We start from the raw sequence: 21,682 nt of genomic DNA, 5'->3' as shown, positions 1-21,682 counted from the left end.
AGAAGAATATTTGCTAACCTATTGTGTGTTTACCATCTGTTAGGCGCTGCGTAAGCACTTCACATGTAAAAACTCGTCTAATCTTCACAATCACCATATAAAGTAGATACAGTCCCCATCTCCATTTTACAGATGAAAAAACAGAGAGGTCACCCCTGTGCATTTTCTTAAGGTCACACAGCTAGTAGTATCTGTATGAATTTCTTAGGGCTGCTATAACAAATTACTACAAACTGGTTAGCTTAAAACAACAAATTTTATCTCTCACAGTTTAGGAGGCCAGAAGTCAGAATCATGACTGATTCCTCCTAGAGGCTGTTGGGGAGAAGTTGCTCCACACCTCTCATAGCTTCTGGCAGCTGCCAACAATCCTTGGCATTCTTGGGTTTGCAGCCTTGTCACTCTAGTCTGCTCCCTCTACTTTCCCATGGCTTTCTTCCTGTGTCTCCTGTCTCTGTGTCTAAATTTCCCTCTTCTTGTAAGGACCCTGGTTGGATCTAGGGTCCACCCTAATCTAATATGACCTCACCTTAATTATATCTGCAAAGTCCCCATATTCAAATAACATCCACATTCACAGATATCCAGGGGTTAGGAAAATATTCTAAACACACCCTTCTAAGGAACATAATTCAACTCACTATAGTATCTGAGCTAGAACTGGAACCCTAGCAATCTTAACCAAGTTCTGAAAACTTTCATACCATCTGCCTGGTTAATCATCGAATATAATTTGAATACTCAATGCCATTAATGAACTGTATTATTATTGTTTTCTTTATGCCTAGTTTAGAAATTGGTCATATGCTACATTTATGCCACCTAGAAACCCTGGATTTTTTTCTTCGTCTTATATTTCCAAGTCCTTGATGTCTTCATAGACATCTCTATGGTCACCAAGAAGCTAAATCAGAATGGCGTGGACATTGCCCTGAGAATGGACTTACCTCATTCTCATGCTAGGAAGATTTTCAGGGGACACGTGGGTAAGAGGTGCTGGATTTCTTTGTTATCTCTGACTGATTGTCTACTTTCCATCCATGTTCCTTCAAATAAACCAATCCAGGAATATGATACACATCATAAACACATTTGTTTTTTTGAGACAGAGTCTCACTCTGTCGCCCAGGTTGGAGTGCAGTGGTGCAATCTCAGCTCACTACAACCTCTGCCTCCTGGGTTCATATGATTCTCCTGCCTCAGCCTCCTGAGTAGCTGAGATTACAGGCATGTGCCACCACATCTGGCTAACTTTTGTATTTTTAGTAAGATAGGATTTCACCATGTTAGTCAGGCTGGTCTCAAACTCCTGACTTTGTGATCCGCCCACCTCATCCTCCCAAAGTGCTGGGATTACAGGTGTGAGCCACCACACCTGGCTACATCATAAGCACATCTTGTTTTTTGAAGGCAGTTGAGCTCCCACTTGAGCTTCTGGGGATTACAACATAACTCCCTCTGTACCTGACTCTAACTCCACACGCCTCATGCAACCTGCTCAGCATGTGGGGAGTCCCATGTGCCATGATGGGAAATGAAGAAAGGGCATCCACCTCCTTCCCCCAAGCTTCCCAGGGCTGGAAGCATGCCTGCCTGGCAGGTCCAGATACTTTTCCTTCCTAATATTTCTATTTCTCCAATTGTTCTGACCTGCCTACCTCATGCTGTATCTAAGGAAGAGGAAGTCCGAATCAGAACTCACCTGAAGGCATTCCCTCTTAGGACTTGAAGATAAGACCAGTCACTGCTGGGAGCTTGTGTGTACTCGGAAGTCCAGAGAGGTAGGAAAGGGAGCAGTTCCCAGGCATCAGCATTTCTCATTCTCACTTGCCCCACCCTCAGGGCAATGTCCAAGCCATTCTGATTTAGCCTGGGACAATTCACTTTTAATCACAATCTAGTGTCTTTTTCTTTTCTGTGTGTTTTTAAAAAAGTATTTTATTATTTTACATTCAGGGTCATACATGTGTAGGTTTGCTAGGCAGGTATATTGCATAAGACTGGAGTTTGGGCTTCTGTCGAACCCATCACCCAACAGTGAACATAGTACCCAATGGGTACTTTTTCAGTCCTTATCCCCCATTCTCCCTCTCCCCTTCTGGAGTCCCCAGTGTCTGTTGTTTCCATCTTTATGGCCACATGTTTCCATTGTTTAGCTCGCATTTATAAGTAGAAACATGCAGTCTTTGGTTTTCTGTTTCTGTTTAATTCACTCAGGATAATGGCCTGCAGCTGCATCCACGTTGCTGCTTTTTAAAGGACTGAGTACCTTTACTTCCAGACCACTAGCAGACCTTAAAACAAAGTGGGGAAAAAATGAATCCATTCATATTTGACCTCATTTCAATTTCCAATCACTTTTTGAAAGTCCTGTATCTTTCCTTTGGAAATGTGGGGAGGGGTTGGTTGGAAGGCAAAGGGTGGAGAAACGTGAGCAGAAGGCTGTGAAGGAGGCGAGTCCTTGCTTGAACATTCCTATTATCTTCATCTATCTGCTATATGCCAGAAGCTCTTTTCTCATTGTCTCCCCACCACTCAAAAGCAGGTGTTGGGGTGGTCCAACATGACCTCTCTTCTAAGAAACACACATCTTACTCTGTACCCCTTCCCTTGGCCCCATATTGGTTTCTCCAAGATACAGAGCTGAACCTGCTTCAGAGCCTGCTCTGAGGAGCTCAGGGGGTACTGACAGGGTGTGGCAAGTGCAGACAGAGGAATGGAGCCAGCACAATGCGGAGGAGGATGCAGTCAGCTGCCTGTGGGAACTGGGAAGGCGCACGGGGAGCTGCCGCCTGAGCTGCATCTCGAAGACAACGTGGGAGGTGGCAGGATTGTATCCTGGGGTGGGGAATGTATCAGTCAGGGTCCTGGCAGAAAACAGATAATGTGAGTAAGCTGAAGAGAGTCTAATATAGGACTGTTCACAAAGGTGAGGGCAGTGCTGTGTCCCTGGGAGCCCTCAGCACCCAAGTCCAAAGAGGCAGGGCAGGAAGCAGTTTCCAGAGCTGAGAGAGGAAGAGCTGTGCGCCACCTGGCAGGAGCTCTCGGGACAGGTCTACACAGGCCAGCCTCCCTGGGCACTGAAAACAGTGGGGCGGGGTGCGGAGCTGATCTGGGACAATGGAAATCTATCCATCACAGAGACAGAAGAGCAGGGAGAGCCCTTGCGATGGAAACTGCATGTGGAAAGGCATGAGGTTATGAGGTGGCACAGTTTGCCCAGGCACAGGGATTGCAGGGCATACAGAGGAACTGGTGGGAGATGGAGACAGAAGGAGGTTAGGGCTGACTGTGGAGAACCCAGCTACAGAGCTCAGACTTCACCTCATGGGCTCAGGGCAAGGACGGGAGTTAAAGCAGGGGGATCGCATGGCTGGTAGTCATAGCGGTGTGGAGGATGGATTGGAGGAGGGCAGGGGCAGAAGGAAGGCCACAAAGAGCCTACTGCAATACGAAGTGTTTGAGGGAATCAACAGAATCTGGACCTGGGGCTTGCAGTCAGAAGAACTGGACTCAAATCCCTGTTCTGCTGCTTACATTTGTGAGCTACGGGGTGAGTCTTTCAGTGCTCAAGTTTTAGGTTTCTCATCTACAAACAGGGGAGCTGTTGTGAGAATTATAGTTTGGTAAATAAGTGCAAGGCACCTGGGCACAGGGCCCCAAATGGCATACCTGGAGTGATGCACAGCACAGTCTGTGCAGCCAGACGAACCAGCCCTGAGTCCAGGCAAGAAATGCTGGAGGCCTAATGAAGGCAGGGACAGCCACCATGAGTACAACAGGTCAACACAAGAGTCATTTCTCTGGGTGTGATAATGAGAGGGAAGGAGACAATGCTTAGCTGTGTAACTTGGTGGAAGGGCTAAACATTAACTGGGTCATGGGCTACAGAAGGAAAAAAGAACTAGAGGACAGGGAAGGCAGAAGAATAGTGTGGCTCTGGACAGTTCTGCTTTGAGAAGGCAAAAGCAGATGGATTTGCCTAAGAGGCAATTGGAAATAAGGGATGGAGGGGATGGAGTGTAGGAGCAGAGAAGCATGGACTTAAGAGTCACTAGGATTTAGAGGGTGATTGAAGCCATGGGAAATATGAGATCCCCTGAAGAGCAAGAAGAAGAAAGGGGGCTCATTGAGAGGGTCTCATTAACAGTGCTCATTTGGCTGTGCACAGTGGTTCACACCTATAATCTCAGCACTTTGGGAGGCCCAGCTGGGCGGATCATGAAGTCAGAAGTTCAAGACCAGCTTGGCCAACATGGTGAAACCCTATTTCTACTAAAAATACAAAAAATTAGCCGGGCATGGTGGCAGGGACCTGTAATTCCAGCTACTTGGGAGGCTGAGGCAGGAGAATTGCTTGAACCTGGGAGGTGGAGGTTGCAGTGAGCTGAGATGGCGCCACTGCACTCCAGCCTGGACCACAGAGCAAGACTCCATCTCAGAAACAAACAAACAAACAACAAAAACCAGTACCCATTTAAATGGAGGGCATACTAGGAGGAATCGGGGTCGTGGGGGGGGGGCGCGGAAAAACACTGAGCAGGAAAAGACACTGAGATCCAAGGAGGAACAAGAGAAAACCATCATGGAAGCTGAGGGAGGAGAGAGTCTCCAGATGGATGGAAAGACCCACAGCATTAAGTGCTTCACAGAGACTGAATGAGATGCAGACAGAAAGTGAAACAGGGATTCTGCAACTAAGACATCACTGGTGGCCTTAGCAAGAGCAGTCTCAGCAGAGTAGCTCCGGAGGCCCAATTATAATGAGCTGAAAAGTGAATGAGGTTTTGGAAATACAGGTAGCAAGTGCAATTTCTCCAAAGCATCTGGCAGTGAAAGGGCAAGACAGGATGGTAGGCTTGAGGGGCACCTCTTTAGGATGGCAAAACCTGAGCCTATTTATAGGCTAGAAAATAAGGGACAAAACAGAAACAGCCTCAAGATCTGGGGGAACTGTAGGGAAAACAATGGCTCAAGACACAGACAGAAACAGCAGAAGGCAGGGTACAAGTAGAGGAGCTTGCCTGGGGTTCGAGAGGGCACCAACTATGAACCTGCCACTAAGGTGGGGCCAGTCCTACCCCTGGCTTGTATCCCTCTCCCTTTCTTAGGCAGTATTTTGGTGACTTTTCTGAAGTAGCTAAGCCTTTCCCTGCGATGTGCTAATGCTGTTTTGATGTGGAAGTAGGAGTGGGGCTGGTTAAGGCAAGAGGTCAGGTTAATTTTTAGTAAAACCTCCTGATAAAAAGCAAGGGCTGTTGTAAGTGCCCCAGACCTGCATTTCACCCATCTGCTACTTCCCTTTCTTATAGGAAGAAACTAGAAACGTGACATGGATCAAAAGGACAGTATGTGAAATCAAAACTATGTTGTTATTTTCTTAGAGAGGAGATTCATGTGAATTCCTCCTGGCTCTCAGGACATGAGGGATGGGGCGCATGCAGATATACAAGGGCTGGAAGGGTGGGGAGGCCTGGCCAGGAATACAACATGCTCTCTTGAGATCTGTTTATGAGTCTTGCAGTCTCTCTTTTACATTTAACTTTTCAAACTCCCCTTCATCAGCTGAGGCATTTGACAGGCTAAATTGTTTCCTTAGGGTTTTGTCCTTCTCATGAGTGAACAAAGGCAATTGGGAGAAATTTAGGTTTAACTCTTTTACTAAGAAAATTCTTCTTACATACATATACACATACAAAAAAAAAAAAGGATGTGTGTATGTGCATGTGTGTATAGGCATGTGTATATACATCTCTCTCTTGTTGTCCAGGCTGCAGTACAATGATGTAATCTAAGCTCACTGCAACCTCCGCCTCCCAGGTTTGAGTGGTTCTCCTGCTTCAGCCTCCCAAGTAGCTGGAATTACAGGCACATGCCACCAAACCTGGCTAATTTTTGTATTTTTAGTAGAGATGGGGTTTCACCATGTTGGTCAGGCTGGTCTCGAACTCCAGACCTTATGATCTGCCTGCCTCTGCCTCCCAAAGTGTTGGGATTACAGGCTCAAGCCACCGTACCCATCTCTATATATTTTTAACAGTGAGTCTGAGGACACACCACTGGCCCAGCGCCTAGATAGCTGCTCCAACTCTGGAAGGAAATGCACCTGTACTACCTCACCTTCCCCAGCAGTCAGGACCATCTCCAACAATCAATTATGTGCTGACGGGAGACAGTGAGAAACAATGAGCTCATGTGCAGATCTCATCCATCAGGGGCTGCCACTCTGAGGTTCTTCTTGCTCATCCCCTCCAAAAAACCTTTTATTGGAGCAATTAATAAAAACAAGATGAACACATTTACCCTTTATGATGGATTCATTTCTCCCACCTGCCTCCTGATCATTATGAATTATCAGCAAAAACTGCAACAAATGAGACAAGAGATGAGGTGAAAGTCCAAAATAATCCACAAAAAAAGACAATCAGGCCCTAAAGCAAAGAGCTAACTGCACAGCAGTAATGGGACTGGACTGGCATCCTTGGCCAACCAGAGGAAGGAGGGTATACATTTCCAAAGGCAGCCTTGCTTAGTGGTTAAACCCACAACATCAAGAGGTGTTGGGCTCTCTTCCCGAGCAAAGCTGAACAAGGTCACTTGAATTCTTGTTTCTCAGTGTTCTCAACTGCAATGCTGTCTTTTTAGTATTATTTGTGTGCTGCTTATTATCTTCTATTAGAACATATGTTCTGACATTCTAATGTTAACATTTTTTGTCACTGTTCCCAAATACTTTCACATATGGGCTGTGTTCAGTGCTCAACACATGTTTATACGTAGGTTGATTCATTCATTCAGCCACTCAGTCCTGAATAAAAGTCTACAGAATGAGTGTAATTAATTTCTGGGAATTGTGCAAAAGTTTAAGAAATCAATTACATTGAATAAATATGTATTGAGCACTACTGTGTGACAGACAGTGGTTAAGCAGCCCCAAAGACAGATAAGATATAGTTCCTATAAAAAATATGACAGATAAACTACAATAAAAGGATGAACTTAAGGGCTATATAGCACCTTAGGGGTCCCAAGGACAAACAGAAATTAGATCCCCACTGTGGGGATGGGATAAAATCAGGAAAGAATTCCTGGTGCATGTGTTATTTAAAATAAACTTTCAAAGATAAATAAGAATTTGACAAGCAGAAATGGTAAGCCAAATACGGAGTACTCCTCAGTTAATCAATTATGTGCTGATGGCTGATGGTTTTAATCGTGATGACTGCCAGCAACTGAGAAAGGCTGTAACTCCTCAAAAGCCAGGTCTCAGGGTCTGCTGATAAGGCATGTGGAGACTCTCAGACAACCCAGCTCTTCCCACCCCATCTTTCCCGAATTTTGTGTTTAACTCTCTGGACCTCGCAGTCATCCTCACCTCTCCAGTTTGAGGTCTGCTGCCAGAGAGGAAGCCGAGGCTCACAGTGTGATTGTGCTCTCAGAGGTATGACATCACCATCCTTCCTCCCAACTGTGCCGGGACACAAGAAGGAAGTCATGGAAGGCTTACCCAACCAGACCAGAGGACAGGGCACTGCTGCAGTTTCTTTCTTTCTTTCTTTCTTTCTTTGGGAGATGGAGTCTCACCCTGTTGCCCAGGCTGGAGTGCAATGGCATGATCTTGACTAACTGCAACCTCCGCCTCCCAGGCTCAAGAGATTCTCCTGCCTCAGCCCGCCGAGTAGTTGGGGTTACAGGTGTGTGCCACCATGCCCAGCTATTTTTTGTATTTTTGGTAAAAACAGGGTTTCACCATATTGGCCAAGCTGGTCTCGAACTTCTGACCTTGTGATCCACCCACCTCAGCCTCCCAAAGTGCTGGGATCACAGGCGTGAGTCACTGTACCTGACCTGCAGCTGTTTCCAGATGGGTGTTTGGTGCAAAATGCTCAAGCTGTGGGGTAAGCTACGACACTGTCCTACAACAACTCCAGAGGTTATCTATTACTATTAAAGGTTTGTCAGCCGGGGCCACAGCTCCAAATCAAAAGCAATCTTTATTTACCTTCGGGGTTAGGGTTGGTCACACAATGGCCCTTGACCCTGGGCCATCATATGGTCCTTACACGTCAATGTAAAACCCAGGCCCTAGTCCATCCCCATTGTCCATGTGATTTCAAGGACACTGGTGGTAACACAAAGGCCCCTCCTATGCGAATCCTCTTCCCTTTAATAATCTGAAACTCGCCAGCATGAGACTGGTTTGTTTTAGATAATAAAACTCCTCTAACAAAATGCAAATGCCTCTTTGGCTGGTAAGTAAAATTTATTAACCATTCAAACATTAAATCATTAATAAAGTTAGATTGGTTTGTTTTTTTCTCCTCCTACTCTTACTTGAGAAGCAGAACAGCCAATAATAAACCTTCCCAGCTTTAGATGCAAATATTCAAAAATGACATACAACACTTACTGGCAAAAAAGGAGTCTTACCTTGGAATTCATAAACCTGCAGGACTCTGGGGTCCATGAATTCTCCTAAAATTCAAAACTTTGTAAGAATAATATTTTTCTATGGAGAAAATACATTTTTTTTTACCAGATTCTCAAAGGTATTCGTATCCCAGAAAAGGTCAAGAACATGTGAATGAACTCCCAGGCCAGTTCCTATTTGGTAGCAGGGAGATAAGTCAAGGGAAAAAGTGTTTGTTTTATTTTACACACACTTTCCCTTCTGAGATCCTTCAATGCTTTGCACAAATTCTATACTGATTCCCTTTACACATTAAAGAAGAATAAAATGAAGCACAGAGTAATGAAATTTGACACCAGCCGATCATTTTGCAGAACTGTGACCAGCCTGGTTTCCCTGCTCCCCTGTTACTTTCTCCACAGGGTAATTCCCTCCCTGGTAGACAGTATTTAATTTTGTGAAGTTTTCTAAAGGTGGCCTAATTTAATTTTCCATCATTAGCGTAAATGATGTCCTCTAAAGCCAGGCCCAGAGAGGCGGATCCAGAAGTTTAATTTTGATTGCTCTGGTAGCTATTTTCAGTTTCCTGCTGTGCAGGTCTGTTGGCTCTCTTCTGAGCTCCCTGCCCTAGGGGCTGTGACAAACCTTCCCAGCTTTAGATACAAAAGGGGTTGTGCAAGGGTAAAAGAAAAGACGCTGAGAGAATAAATCAGCTTAGCCGTCTTTTTGAGATAAACATTTTAGTGCAGCAAACAGGCAAATCAAGGCTGCCCTGGCTTTGCCATGCAGTATGCATCTATTGAGCACCTACTATACGCTAAGAATCTTTCTAGGCACTAGGGATGCAACAGTAAAACATGTATGGTCCTCACCCTCACGGAGTTCATGCTAAGAGTTACCATGGCACAAATTTCCATTTTTTATGATGACTGAATTTAAAATCAAATGGGAGGCCAGCAGAGGCAGAAAGCCCTCAGAAAAGGAAAAGGGAAAAGCAATGAAGCTTCAACAACCTGAGATCACTGGGCCCTCCTTTCCCTCCCTCGCTTACTCTATGTTCAGACACTACTAGTCTGAATGGTCCATGCTTAAAACAGCCCAAAGGTTGACTTCTTTCTATGCATTTCTACTGCTGTCACCCAGTTTGGCCAGACCCAGATACTCTTCCCGTTATACTCAGATCCCCAAGCAATCTCTCCAGTCCATCTCACTGACAGGGATGAGTTGCATTCCAAGCCAGTCGGGTTTTCCTAAAATATCACTTTCACTTTGAAACTCTCAGAGCCAAAGCCATCACAGGAAGACTTTAAGTACAGATGTGGGAGGAAGCTCTTGATACATTACTAAGAGAAAAACAGGATAATTTAAAACTAAATGTAGAATATTAGACTTTAAAAGAATATCTGAGTGTCAATATATTTGCATGTGGAGCAGTACTAGAAGGAATAGGTGTTGAAGAAAGAAAATGGATACTTTCCTTTATAAAACTCTTAACTATTTTTAGTAAGAGTTATGTATTATTTGATCATTTTAAAACTTATCCCTCACCTTCCCCTGAACATTTATTTAAAAACCATCATGGAAACTATAATAGAAGTCACAGTGAGATCCTCGAGGACATGGCAGACACTCTGTTTGTCTTGCATTCCAAGTGCTTTCTACATACAGGGATGCAATGGCTTGTGAAAAGAAGGGATAAAAGAAAGAAGTAGAGAGAAAAAGAAAGGTCTTGGACACATGTGCCAACATGTACATATGAGTTGGAGCCACCATGCCTCCAGTGATTTACAAGTCATTAATCCCTTGCTGGAGATTCATCCATCACCCATTTTAAGTATTTACAGAGACTCACTAAGCACAAGGGACTTTTTGTTCCCTATAAGGAGGAATAAACACTACAATCCAGAAATTTCCCTTCAGAAAGATAAAGAATACACATAACTATGTAGAGTTGAAAGAAACGAGAGGGAGGCAAAAAACAGACATAGGAGAAATAAGAAGTGGTAGATGATAGTACAGGGCAATGCAGAAGAACAGAAGAATGTGCTGTGTGTTTGGAGGTATGGGGAACACGTGGGTAAACGTGGAGGGAGCCGTTCCTGTGAAGTAAGTGGTGGACAGCAAGGCCAGGCCACGAGGACCTGCAGGATGGTGGTCCTGATGAAGACATACCCAGGGCTTTGGGAGAAAGGAAGGGTTAATAGAAGATGGGCTCTTGGGTGGAGTTTGCTGGGTTAAAAGGAGGATAGGAGAGAGCTGAACATATTTGTAGGGAAAAAGAGGGAGTCCAGGAAGACAGAGAGACAGAGTGTAGTTCACAGCTCAAGATGCTGAAGAAACAAGCAAAGATGGGTCCAGAAAAGAGAGAGGCAGTGGACAGAGAAACAGTTGGTAGTGACACCAAGATGTCCTAAGGGAGGGGAGGACAGCTGAGGAATTTCAGAGCAGTGTGGTGGGGTGTCACCTACGGAAAGTGAGGGTATACAGGGTTGACAGGTAGAAGGTGAGAAGGGTATTATGATGGGACCATCTACCAGGGTGAATAAGGGATTGCTGAGTAGCCCTGGGAACTAACAGAAGCCAGACAGCATGAATGGTATTTCCTTCCCCTTCTTGGTTCATAAGATTCTCCATGCATAAAATTGGGTAATTCCTACTCATGCATATGTATGAAAAGGCACTATCAATGAAAGGTTTTGAAGCTGGAGGAAATAAAAACATCAACTCTACATGAAACATGACTCATGACTAGAGTGATGGACACTCATATCTGCCAGATGGGCTGGCCCAGAAATGATATGAGAAGTTAGAAAAAGATCTATAGGCTGTGCCACCTCTGCATCCCTGATGATCAGTTTTCTCAGTTTAGCAGAGGCTGCTCAAAAACCTCAGGCAATGGGAGGCTGGAGGAAGAGAAGATGCTCATCCTTACAGAAATAGTATGGGAAGCTGCAGATGTCACCGCATCACTTATAAATCACACAGAGAGCAAGAGACATGTATGTATCATAAGCAAAGAAAGGGGTACACCTCCTTCCCTGATTTATGGTCCTTTGTGCCTTGGACCCCTTCTGGAATCTAAAGGGAATGGAGAAAAGGGAATCCATTCCAGGATTTGAGTTGGAGCTTGGGGCATGTGACGATGTGGAGGAAGGGAAGATACAGAGTCATCTCTATCTGGGAGGTCTCTGATTTTGGAGAGACAGCATGGATTTTGGAGAGGTATCTTTAAGACTCCTTAAATCCTGACAGTGCTTTTTGGCCCCACAAAACAATATAGTGACTAAATTATGAAAGTTTTTCCCTTATCTCATAACTATGATTCCACTTATATATCCCAGATCAGGACTGTATATAAGCACATTTTGAAAAAATAATAATACTTAAAATTACACATACTTTAAACACCTTCCATTTTTATGCCCATAGGAACTTTTCATTCTCCCTTTATAAGGGCATTACTAGCTCCTCTTTTTAAAATATGTATTTATTTGATCTCATTGTTAAGCTGTAATTCATCATACCATGGTTCTTTCTTTCACTACCAACTAATTAAATAACTGTCCCCCCCTCTCTACTGAAACTGCTCTGCAGAAGTCACCACCTCTTCTATCTGATAAATGCAAGTCTTTCTTCTGTCTGTACCCTGAACTACTCATTCTCCTGTAAGGATGGATGCTCTTTTCATTTATTTCCAAGTCTTTACAAAAGCTGCCCAGGATTTTTTCTACCTTACTTCCATAATAAAGAGGTATTTAAGGAGTACTTTCTAAGCTTCAGCACTTGATAAGCACTTAACTTACCATATTCTTAAAGATAATTCACTGTCTTCTGTCTTACATTTGCTTTTTGCCATCAAAAAATTGTTTCTTTGTAGGCAATATATATTTTCCCCGTTAGCTGGTTTTAAAATCTTTAACGTTCTGTCATTTCATTACTGAGTCTAGAGTTTAAGAACTGATTTCTTGTTTACCTTGCTTGTAGTTCGATGTGCTTCCTGAATCTCAGCAATACCCATCTTTCCTGAATCTTGCCCATCTTGATCATTTAAACTCCTGTTTGTTAACAAAGTGAAACATACTAAATGGGTATCCTGATTTCCCAAGAAATTCCAAATATCACAGAATAGCTCTATCAAATCCTCATTTACCTTAAAAGGTAGTTTGTCCTGCATTTTAACATTTAATTTTTATAACAAAAACAATATACAAGCTTATGAATGAGGCACCTTTAAAGGTGGATAGCACTGAGAACAGAGATAAAACAAAATGGGCAAAAGTGTGAGTACCTGACAGCTCTCTAACCATGCAACAGCTGTGTGACCATGGGGATGTTGCCCAATATCACTGAAGTTTGATTTCTTTGTCTTAAGAATGAGAATGATAGATTCTACCATTCTACCATTCAGGGTTGTTGGGATTAAGTGAAGTAACACATGTAAAGTTCTATCTGACCATATTCCTTGAGGGTAGGACTGTGTTCTAGTAACCACCTGTACCAATTTATTGCTACTCAGCTCCAAATTTACCTTTCAATACAAGCTCTTTGGTAATGGATGGAATTCCTTTAAGCACATCTCTTGCACAGCAGCACGATGCTAAGATTCCTCTGGAGAATGGAGGGGCAACACGACAGAAAGAAAAGGCTTGGTCCAGCTGCTGCACAGCCCATCAGTGGTGTGGATATGAGGACATCCAGTGGTATGCATGCCCAGAACACATGCCCCTCAGTAAGCTCAGCACCAGCCCAGTCTGGTGATCACCTACCCACATCCCTGGGACACTGGGACACTACCCACCCAAGTAGACACTGGGTGTTCTGGGCCTCCCATCCACAGTGACGCTCTAATTCTCTCTGCTAGCCTTCCCCTACCCCTCAGGTTTGTTTTTCACAGCTCTCCTGACACACATATTGCATACTCTATGCCTGTCACCCACAGCCATACCCCAACTCCACTTGTGTGCCCAGCCACCAGCTGCAGATCATCTGCACCCAAGCCCTGGAGGATTGCTTTCTGTTTTCTCTGCAATTAGGACCAGCTCTGACATAAGTAATCCAGTAAATTTCTCTGCCATCAGTAGCTGTAGTCACACTATCTGCATTAATGTCTAAAGGGCATCTTGGGAAGGGGTCTACCTCCCAAGTTTGTGCTGCCTTGGGTACTCTCCTCTTTACACCTTCTAGCTACTCTTTTATTATAGTTTAATAGTACTTCATAATAAATTTCTTCTGTTTACATCACTATGTGGTTTCTGTCTCCTGACTGCACCCAGGCTGATATACCAGTGTTTCCCCTAGTGCCTAGCACAATGAACAACAAAACACATTACCTCTCCATGCAGCCCTTCTTCCCTTCTCTAGTTAGCCCTGAATCATTTCTCTTTTACTTGCTTAAAATCAAAACATTAATCAATGTAGAAAGCCAAAGTTGGAATAGACTTCTAATTCTTAATCATGTCACTATTTGGATGTTAATTGATGCCATTTTTGGGAGACTTTACCTAATTCGGTCATTTAAACTAATAACTGGAGAATTACTTCCATTCTGGCTCCTAAAGACTTCAGGTCAGATTTATTTACTTCCACTAGTTTTAAACAGGATTTTTGTTTGTTAGTCTAGTCACTCATTTCAAGGAACATAAACAGCCTGGGGGCTAATTTAGTCAAACATGTTAATTCCATCAGTGTCCATCAATAAGACTAGGACAGGGGATGCTAAGGCAGGAAAACTGAAACACAAAAGCACAGTGATTTCTATAACAGTACAACTACTCCAATACTATTTAGTTAATTTTTTTCTATGGAGCATGCCCTTGAAGCCAGAAACAATAGAATAAGTAGACTAAGAAAGAAAAGGAAATCCAAAATAAATAAAAGAGAAAAAACACAAAGTCTCTATTTTCCAGGCCTACCACTGTTGTATTCAACAGCCTTATCAGTGACTTGGATAAAACTATTTTTTTTTTTTTTTGACAAAGTCTCACTCTGTTGCCCAGACCACTGGCGTGATCTTGGCTCACTGCAGCCTCTGCCCCCCAGGTCCAAGCAATTCTCCTGCCTTAGCCTCCTGAGTAGCTGGAATTATAGGCACCTGCCACCACGCCTGGCTAATTTTTGTATTTTACAGTGAGCCATGATTACACCACTGGTACTCCAGCCTGGGTGACAGCAAGACCCTGACTCAAAACAAACAAAAAGATGATATTTAATGTTAGTCATTAGGAAAATGCAAATTAAAACCACAATGAGATATGAATAAACACATATTTGAAGGGCTAAAATTAAAAGGACTGACAATACCAGATATTGGCAGATATGGAGAAATTGGGACTCTTGTACACCACTGGTGGTATCCCTTTAGAAAGCAATCTGGCAATTCCTTTAAAAGTTAAATGTATACCTACCATATGACCTAATGAACATTTGATAGTCATGGCCTAAAACTGAAAACCACCAAAAACGTTCACAAACACACGAATGTCTAGGCAAGCTCTGATATACCCATACAACAGATCACTGCTCTGTAATAAAAAGGGCTGAACTGCTGATATATGCAATGACAAGGAATGCATTTCAAAATAAATTATGCTGAGTGAAAGAAGCCAGCTCCTCCCAAAAAAGAGAATATACTGTTGATTCTATTTATACAAAATTCTAGAGGATGCAAACTCATCGATAAGAGAAAGGAGATCAGTGGTAGCTTGGGAACGTGGGAACTGATGTTGGGGATGAGGTGGCAGAAGGATGCGGAGGGAAGGGTTGTAAACAAAGCACAGGAAACTTGTGGGGTGATAGATATATTCACTATCTTGACTGAGATTTATTCACCAAATTATTCAACTTTAAGTATGTTTGATTTTTGCATGCCAGTTATACCTCAATGAAGCTGTTAAAAAATAAGCAAAATCAGCAGCTTACTAGGGATATGTGAAAACTTTGGGGAAGTCCTTTCTTTCAACCAGCAAAAGGCAGAACTCAAACTTATGATCAGCATCCATAAAGAGGTCACTTTTTTCCTTATATGGTGCTAGCATTAAAAAAATAAAGCCAAGAAACTCTTCTTTTACAAAATGCATATCATAGAGGCCTGCCCATTCACATTCTTCAAGCCAACTTCTAATGCAATCTGTTTCTTAAAGCCTTTTCTCATCACTCAAGGAGAAGGTAATTGTTCCCTTCAGTGAATCACCATAACACTTATGTTAATTTTCAGATATTAATTCAATGCATTTATCCATCCACCATTGTACATGTATTAAGGGCTTCATTTGGGCCAGACACAGGCTTGGCGCTAGATATACAAAAGTGAGTAGAAGGGTGTAGATTTTCCCATCAAGAGCGTAACAGGCTAGTGGCAAAAAATTGACATTTGTTTTTTAAAAAAGTAACAAAACACTATAACAAGTATTTCAGAAAAACATTAAACAGTACTACAGGAACGCAGAAGAAGAAATTTATTTTGTCAGATATACTACCTTATACCTCAGTGATGTGTCCGTTTCCTACTAGTTTAAAACTCTCTGAGAACAAGGGACTGCAACTCATTTAGTTTAGTAATCTAGGAAATTAACTAGCACAGTACCTGCCATGAGTATTTCACACCTGCATATTTGTTTGAATGAATAGACATTCTATTTCACAAACATCTGCTCTTTAAAAGGCAGGGCCACCATGCTGCCAGCTTCACACATTGAGTTCCAACCTTTATCCACTTTGTTGACAAAGGTATGGCAATAATTTGAAAGCAGACAAAATCAAAACCTAAATCTAGATCCCCAAATTCCTAAATGAATGGCCAATCTCCCAGTGAGGAATACAGGAAGGAGGTGGGGCTTGGTCTGCAGAGATCCAGGACACAAGAACGACACCCATGACTCAACTCCTGTCATGACTCCTGGGAGAGCCTGGCTTTCTACATGTTCTTGCTATCTGATATTCTTCTGCCCAGGACATTACGCATGGATGGCAGCCATCCAATCTCTAGAAGAATCATACCAGTCTTCTTGTAAAAGCAATTTCTGGGTATGTGTCAGTTTGGTCTGCTAAAATAAAATACCAGAAAATGGCTGGCTTTTAAATAACAGTTTATTTTTCACAGTCCTGGAGGCTGGGAAGTTTAAGATTAAGATGCTGGCAGATTCAGCATCTGGTGAGGGCCTGCCTTCTAGCTGTGTTCTCCCATAGGGGAAAAACACAATCATGAGGCTAGCTAGTTTTCTGGGGCCTCTTGTTATAATATAAGGCCACTAATCCCAAATGAAGGTGACTTCATCACCTCCAAAGGTCTCAACTCCTAATGCCATCATCTTGGGGGTTAGAATTTCAACATACAAATTTTGGGGAGACAAACACATTCAGACCTGGAGATACATTTCTGACTTTTGATTTCCTACATGCTCACAAAGCTCTTATACTATGCTTAATTTCTGAAGGGGCAGAGAGGTGAAAGAGATAACTGTGGGAAATTGTTAGCACAGAGCGATGGAGTAACCTAGTTTTCTTATTTTGATCAATATATATGCAATTATAGAATTTCAGTCAGGACAACACCCGCACAAATTTACAAGGTCTCCAATTACAACCGAGAGGTTTAAATTAAACATCAAGCAGAAATCCTCCACAGCCTCCTTAATGCAATCAAGCATGACCAGAATGATAAGGCAGATTTACATCTTGTATTCACAACTAACAGAGGCAACAGGTCTCAGAAGAGAAAAGCAAAGAAGTTTATTTAAATTTGCCTGGATCCACCATCCTGACAGGTGGCTCTAGGAGAGGGCAGCGGGGACTCTGGGGCTCAGTGATATCTTGGGTGCTGGACTGGGCTCTTACCTGTAGATGGGGTCCTGCATCACCAGCATCTTGCTCTCATCCCATGTCCATTCCTTTTTCTGCAATAAAAGAAGCTGTAAATGAATAAGTTAGGCTTGTCCTCAGTTACAGAACCAGGGCACACACTGAGCTACGAATACTTATGCAAACACACGCATTTTGCTCCTGACCTGACTTTTTCCTTCTAAGAGGCCTGGAGTTGATTCCTCCAAAAGGACTAGTGGAAAATGTCAAGTGTCTAGTCTGATCAGTTTTCTCCAAGCACTTTAGGAGAGTGTCTCTCCAGGCTCAGAGGGTAGGCAGGAGCCAAGAAGGCCTCAGGAAACACAGGGGGTGAAGTGGGGGTGATAGTGTAGAGCTCCAGACAAGCCAGATAAGTTAATTGGTACTTTTGCAGAGTGACCCCTAAAAGGCTATCCATTGTAAACCTAACTTACAGTGAACACAAGAGACTCTCTAAGTTGGGGAAGAGGAGCTGGAGGAGAATGGATTCAATCGCAGTGCTTGCTGAGGTGAGAAGTACCTCAGTTTTAGGGGACATTAGGGTCAGCAGCCAACTATGCCCCCTCAGGTCTGACCTGCAGGTGCAGGGACAGAGAATCCTGCTCTATCCTTGGTCAGAGAGACTGCTGTGCAGGAAAATTGGGGAAGAACACATTCATCTATGAAAGAAGGCCTCAAGAGAGGAGAAAGGGTAAGGAGTATATAGTGGATTAACTGAATGCTTTTAGCTATATGGATTTCTCAGCACAGGGTGACCACTGTCTAAACGTGCTGGGCTTTGGAGGTTGTTAGGCCTCTACCAGGGACTGGTGAACATTAGGAAAAAGCATCTTTACCCAAAGACATTATTACACATACACATCAGCAGCTTTACCCAAACACATTATTACACATACATGTGTGTGCACACACATACATTAACACACCATTTAATCCCTGAATTTTTACTCAATACCAATACCATCCATAGAGATGGATTTTAGACTGGTTTAAAAACATCCAATATCAAACACTGTTTTATAGACAACAAAACTTCAGTTACATCCAAAAACTAAATTTTTTCTTTAAAAAGATACCTTCCTATAATTGCTACTGACTACCCTATTAAAATGTTAATATATGAATGACCTGCATGGAGCAACACAGAAGAGGGAAACTAATTTCTTTTCTAAGTAAGAATCCCTTCAAATATATATAAATACAGCAAGTCCAGATCATCTTTATACTAAATAATCCCAGGTTTTATAAACATCCCTCACTAGACAAGTTTTCCAGACTACCTGCTACCATAGTTGATTTCTTGGTATGTGTTCTTCTTACCAGTATTCCCCCCAAAAACCTGGTAAAATGAACCAGATCCCTGATCAGCATGGTGTAGAGAAACAGCCTTTTAATGTTCCAGCCATGACACTCCCTCTAACCCAGCAAAGATTGGTTTATAGCACTTTTTTAAATAACCTCGTAATGGGCACACACTAGGCTGGTTTTCAACTGATGCACTGAAATTTTTCAGTTAAAGCCCAAATATCAGCATGTTGTAATCATCCAGTATCACTGTTCTCCACAGTGGGCCTTCAAACAGCAAAATATCATAATATGTTTAAAAGATGATTTGATCTCAGGGCAAAATATTTATGACATAAATATTAAATTAAGCCATATCTATCGCCATGACCTCATATTCTACCTGCACTATTAATTCAATGCAGTTAGCAAAGCAGTATTTGTAAAGCTGTGGAGTCCATCTATTGAGTTGATTTTAGCTATTGTATTTTTAAGTTCTAAGATCCCTATTTGGTTATTTCTTCTTTTTCTTTGCTGAGATTCTACTTTTTCATTTGTTTTAAAAGTTTTTGCAGCTGCTCATGGAAGCATGTTTGTGATGGCCCCTCAAAATCTTTGTCAGATAATTCTAACATCTCTGTTATCTTGGTGTTAGCACCAATTGATTGCCTTTTTTTTTTTTTTTTTTTTTTTTTTACAGAGGTTGATATTTTCCCCATTCCTGGTATAGTGGGTGATTTTCAATTGAAGCCTAGACATTTAAGAGTCTAGATGTTATTTAAACTTTCTGCATTCACTGTCTTACTGTGACACTAAATAGGGGAGGGTGTAGGATGCCACCTGAATACCCACAGGAAGGAATTAAGGCCAGGTTCCCACTCGGCTTCTGCGGACACACAGGGGGAAAACAGGCTCCTCATTACTGCTGGGTGTGGGTGGGAGTTCTAGGTCCACACTGGGCTTCCAATGACACCACCCTGGTTTGTGGGGATAGGAGTGCCTTAGAGTACCCACGTGGCATCTGCTGACAACATGCACAGAGTGGCTTCATGACTGCAGGTCACTGGTGGAAGGGTAGCTTCTCCACAGACACCACCTGGGAAACAGGAGCGAGAAGGGTGGTGTGGGACACTCATTACCAGCTGGCAGGGATGAAGGGCCTGGTACTTTTCTCAGCCTCCTGTGGCACCACCCGGAGCGGGTGTTGGGACACCTCATTACAGCCCAGCAAGGGTGGAAGCCTGGGCTCCGGCTCAGCCATGGGGGCCTTGGTGGTGGTGAGGCCGGTCTTCCGTGGATTGTTTGTCTGGAGGAGAGTGGTTAGTCTGGAGGAGAACAAGTTTTCTGCCTTGTTATGCTGCCCCTTTTCTCCTCTTTGGCTGGAGAGTGCAGGCTTTTGTCGGGGCTTTGATGTCTGTTCCCACTGGCTTGCGTGAGTTGCCAACTTCTTCAGCTCTGTATCTGGGATATATGAGGTGAAAAGAAACCCAGGGAATTCACGACTATGTAATTTGTGGGTCCCTAGGTTCCTAGCCAGACTGTGCTCTCTCTGCCTCTCAGAATCTTCTGATGTTTATTTTATATGTAATGTCTAGGGTTTTCTGCTGTACTTAGCAGGAAGAATAGGGTAAAGTGCATCTACTTGGTTTTCCCAGAAGCAAAAGTCTGGTTCTCATATCTATCATGTTTTTTCTAAACTACAGTTGCCTCGGCTCCACCTCTTTAGAGACATGAATACAGTGGGTTGGAGGTGCGGCCCCACAATCTGTAGCTGTAACAAACATTTCAAGTGGTTCTGATGTGACCCTTGGGTTGACAGCCACTGCTTTACACCAACCAGAGGGTCCCTTCCACACACCACATACTCCTCTGGAGTCTCAGGCCTGGCAACGGAAGGTCTCCTTACATTTCAAAGAGTCACCTGACCATGGTCTCATTAACCACTGCCTCAGGCCAGGGTCCACTTCAGTGTACTCAGGAAGTGGCTGCCATGGCTTAAACACTTGGTGGGGCATCCACAGACATGCTCTGCTCCTGAGGGAATGCATCTTCCCTTCTCTCATGTTCTAACCATCAGGACAGTCTGCTCCTAACAGTCCTTGCAGCTCGGCTGTGATTTTCAAAGTGACTGAGAGGAGCCAATGACCCAATACACTAAAGAGGCTGGGAAACTCAATGACACAGCCACATGCCCTGTCCCCTTCTGAGGAAAGCAGCCCCAAAGAGGGTCTGAATGAGGGTGATATGGTGCATGCTGCATGTGTCTAAGGAGGCCAGCTGTGCTAACCTGGCCATGCCTGTCTGGGGTCAAGATCCCCACCTGACTGACCATGCGGAGCCAGCAAGGGGCTGGCATTCAATCACCCAATCACTGAGCTCTACGGTAAAAAGATCCAACTCTACCCAATTGAATCCTCTCTTTGGGAAATATCAAATCCTAAATGGAGTCTAGGCTGAGTCCCAGTCACGGTGGACAGTTTTTGTGACCTGTGACTCTATTTCCACTCACACTGGCTGCAACATTGAGAGAGAAGATGCATTGGGCGCCAGCTCATGTTTTCGCCAAGCCTTGCCATGCGCCTCCATTATCAAAGCTAACCTGGGCAAGGCTCTTCTCAGCAATTCTACAGAATGTAACTAAGACATTCATTAAAAGGAAAGAATAATGAGGCAAAATAATACAGAACAACTATTTTCTTTCTCTGGCAGATGTGAACAGGAGGACAGGGAAACCAGGCTCCCAGGGCCCTTTGTATTAATTTAATAATGAGCATTGGCAGGGTCTACAGAAGCCAAAACATACTTTACTTTTAAAAGAGGTCCCATCACCCATATAGAATGTCCTGAGGAGGGGGAAAACCACAAAGATCTTTTTACCTACTTACTTATTTTCCTTTTCTGAAGATCTCTTTAAAATCTAGTCCTGTCTGTCACTTTACAGACCTTCATCCTTGGATGAAAAATATTCAATCTATGAAGAGATCAGGAAATCATCAAGAGATTTTTAACCCCATATCCTCAAGGCCTGAATGATAGTCTAAGAACTTTAGAACTAAAGGGTCTACCTTCACTCCACCTCTTTCAAATAATATCCTGAGGAGTATAGTCACTCAAGCAAGGTGTCACCCCTTGTTAGTATCCCAGCCAAGACTA

The 21,682-nt window shown here is 43.2% G+C and overlaps 1 protein-coding gene across 20 annotated transcripts in view; it reads right to left on the bottom strand.

The window, feature by feature from the left end:
• Positions 1 to 21,682, bottom strand: part of NOS1AP (nitric oxide synthase 1 adaptor protein) — a 298,625-nt gene that overhangs the window by 50,682 nt on the left and 226,261 nt on the right. For 10 of the 20 annotated variants that reach the window (XM_078356150.1, XM_078356154.1, XM_054247632.2 and 7 more), the window contains one exon: positions 17,243 to 17,316. In XM_078356150.1, coding sequence (XP_078212276.1) covers positions 17,243 to 17,316 — 74 coding nt within the window. Of the gene's footprint in view, positions 1 to 17,242; positions 17,317 to 21,414; positions 21,501 to 21,682 lie in introns of all 20 variants that reach the window. The other 10 variants (XM_078356151.1, XM_078356148.1, XM_078356149.1 and 7 more) reach the window with 2 other exon arrangements.

The sequence above is a fragment of the Callithrix jacchus genome, chromosome 18, assembly GCF_049354715.1.
Source record: "Callithrix jacchus isolate 240 chromosome 18, calJac240_pri, whole genome shotgun sequence".
Taxonomy (NCBI): domain Eukaryota; kingdom Metazoa; phylum Chordata; class Mammalia; order Primates; family Cebidae; genus Callithrix; species Callithrix jacchus.
This window is presented reverse-complemented; position numbering and strand designations above follow the sequence as displayed.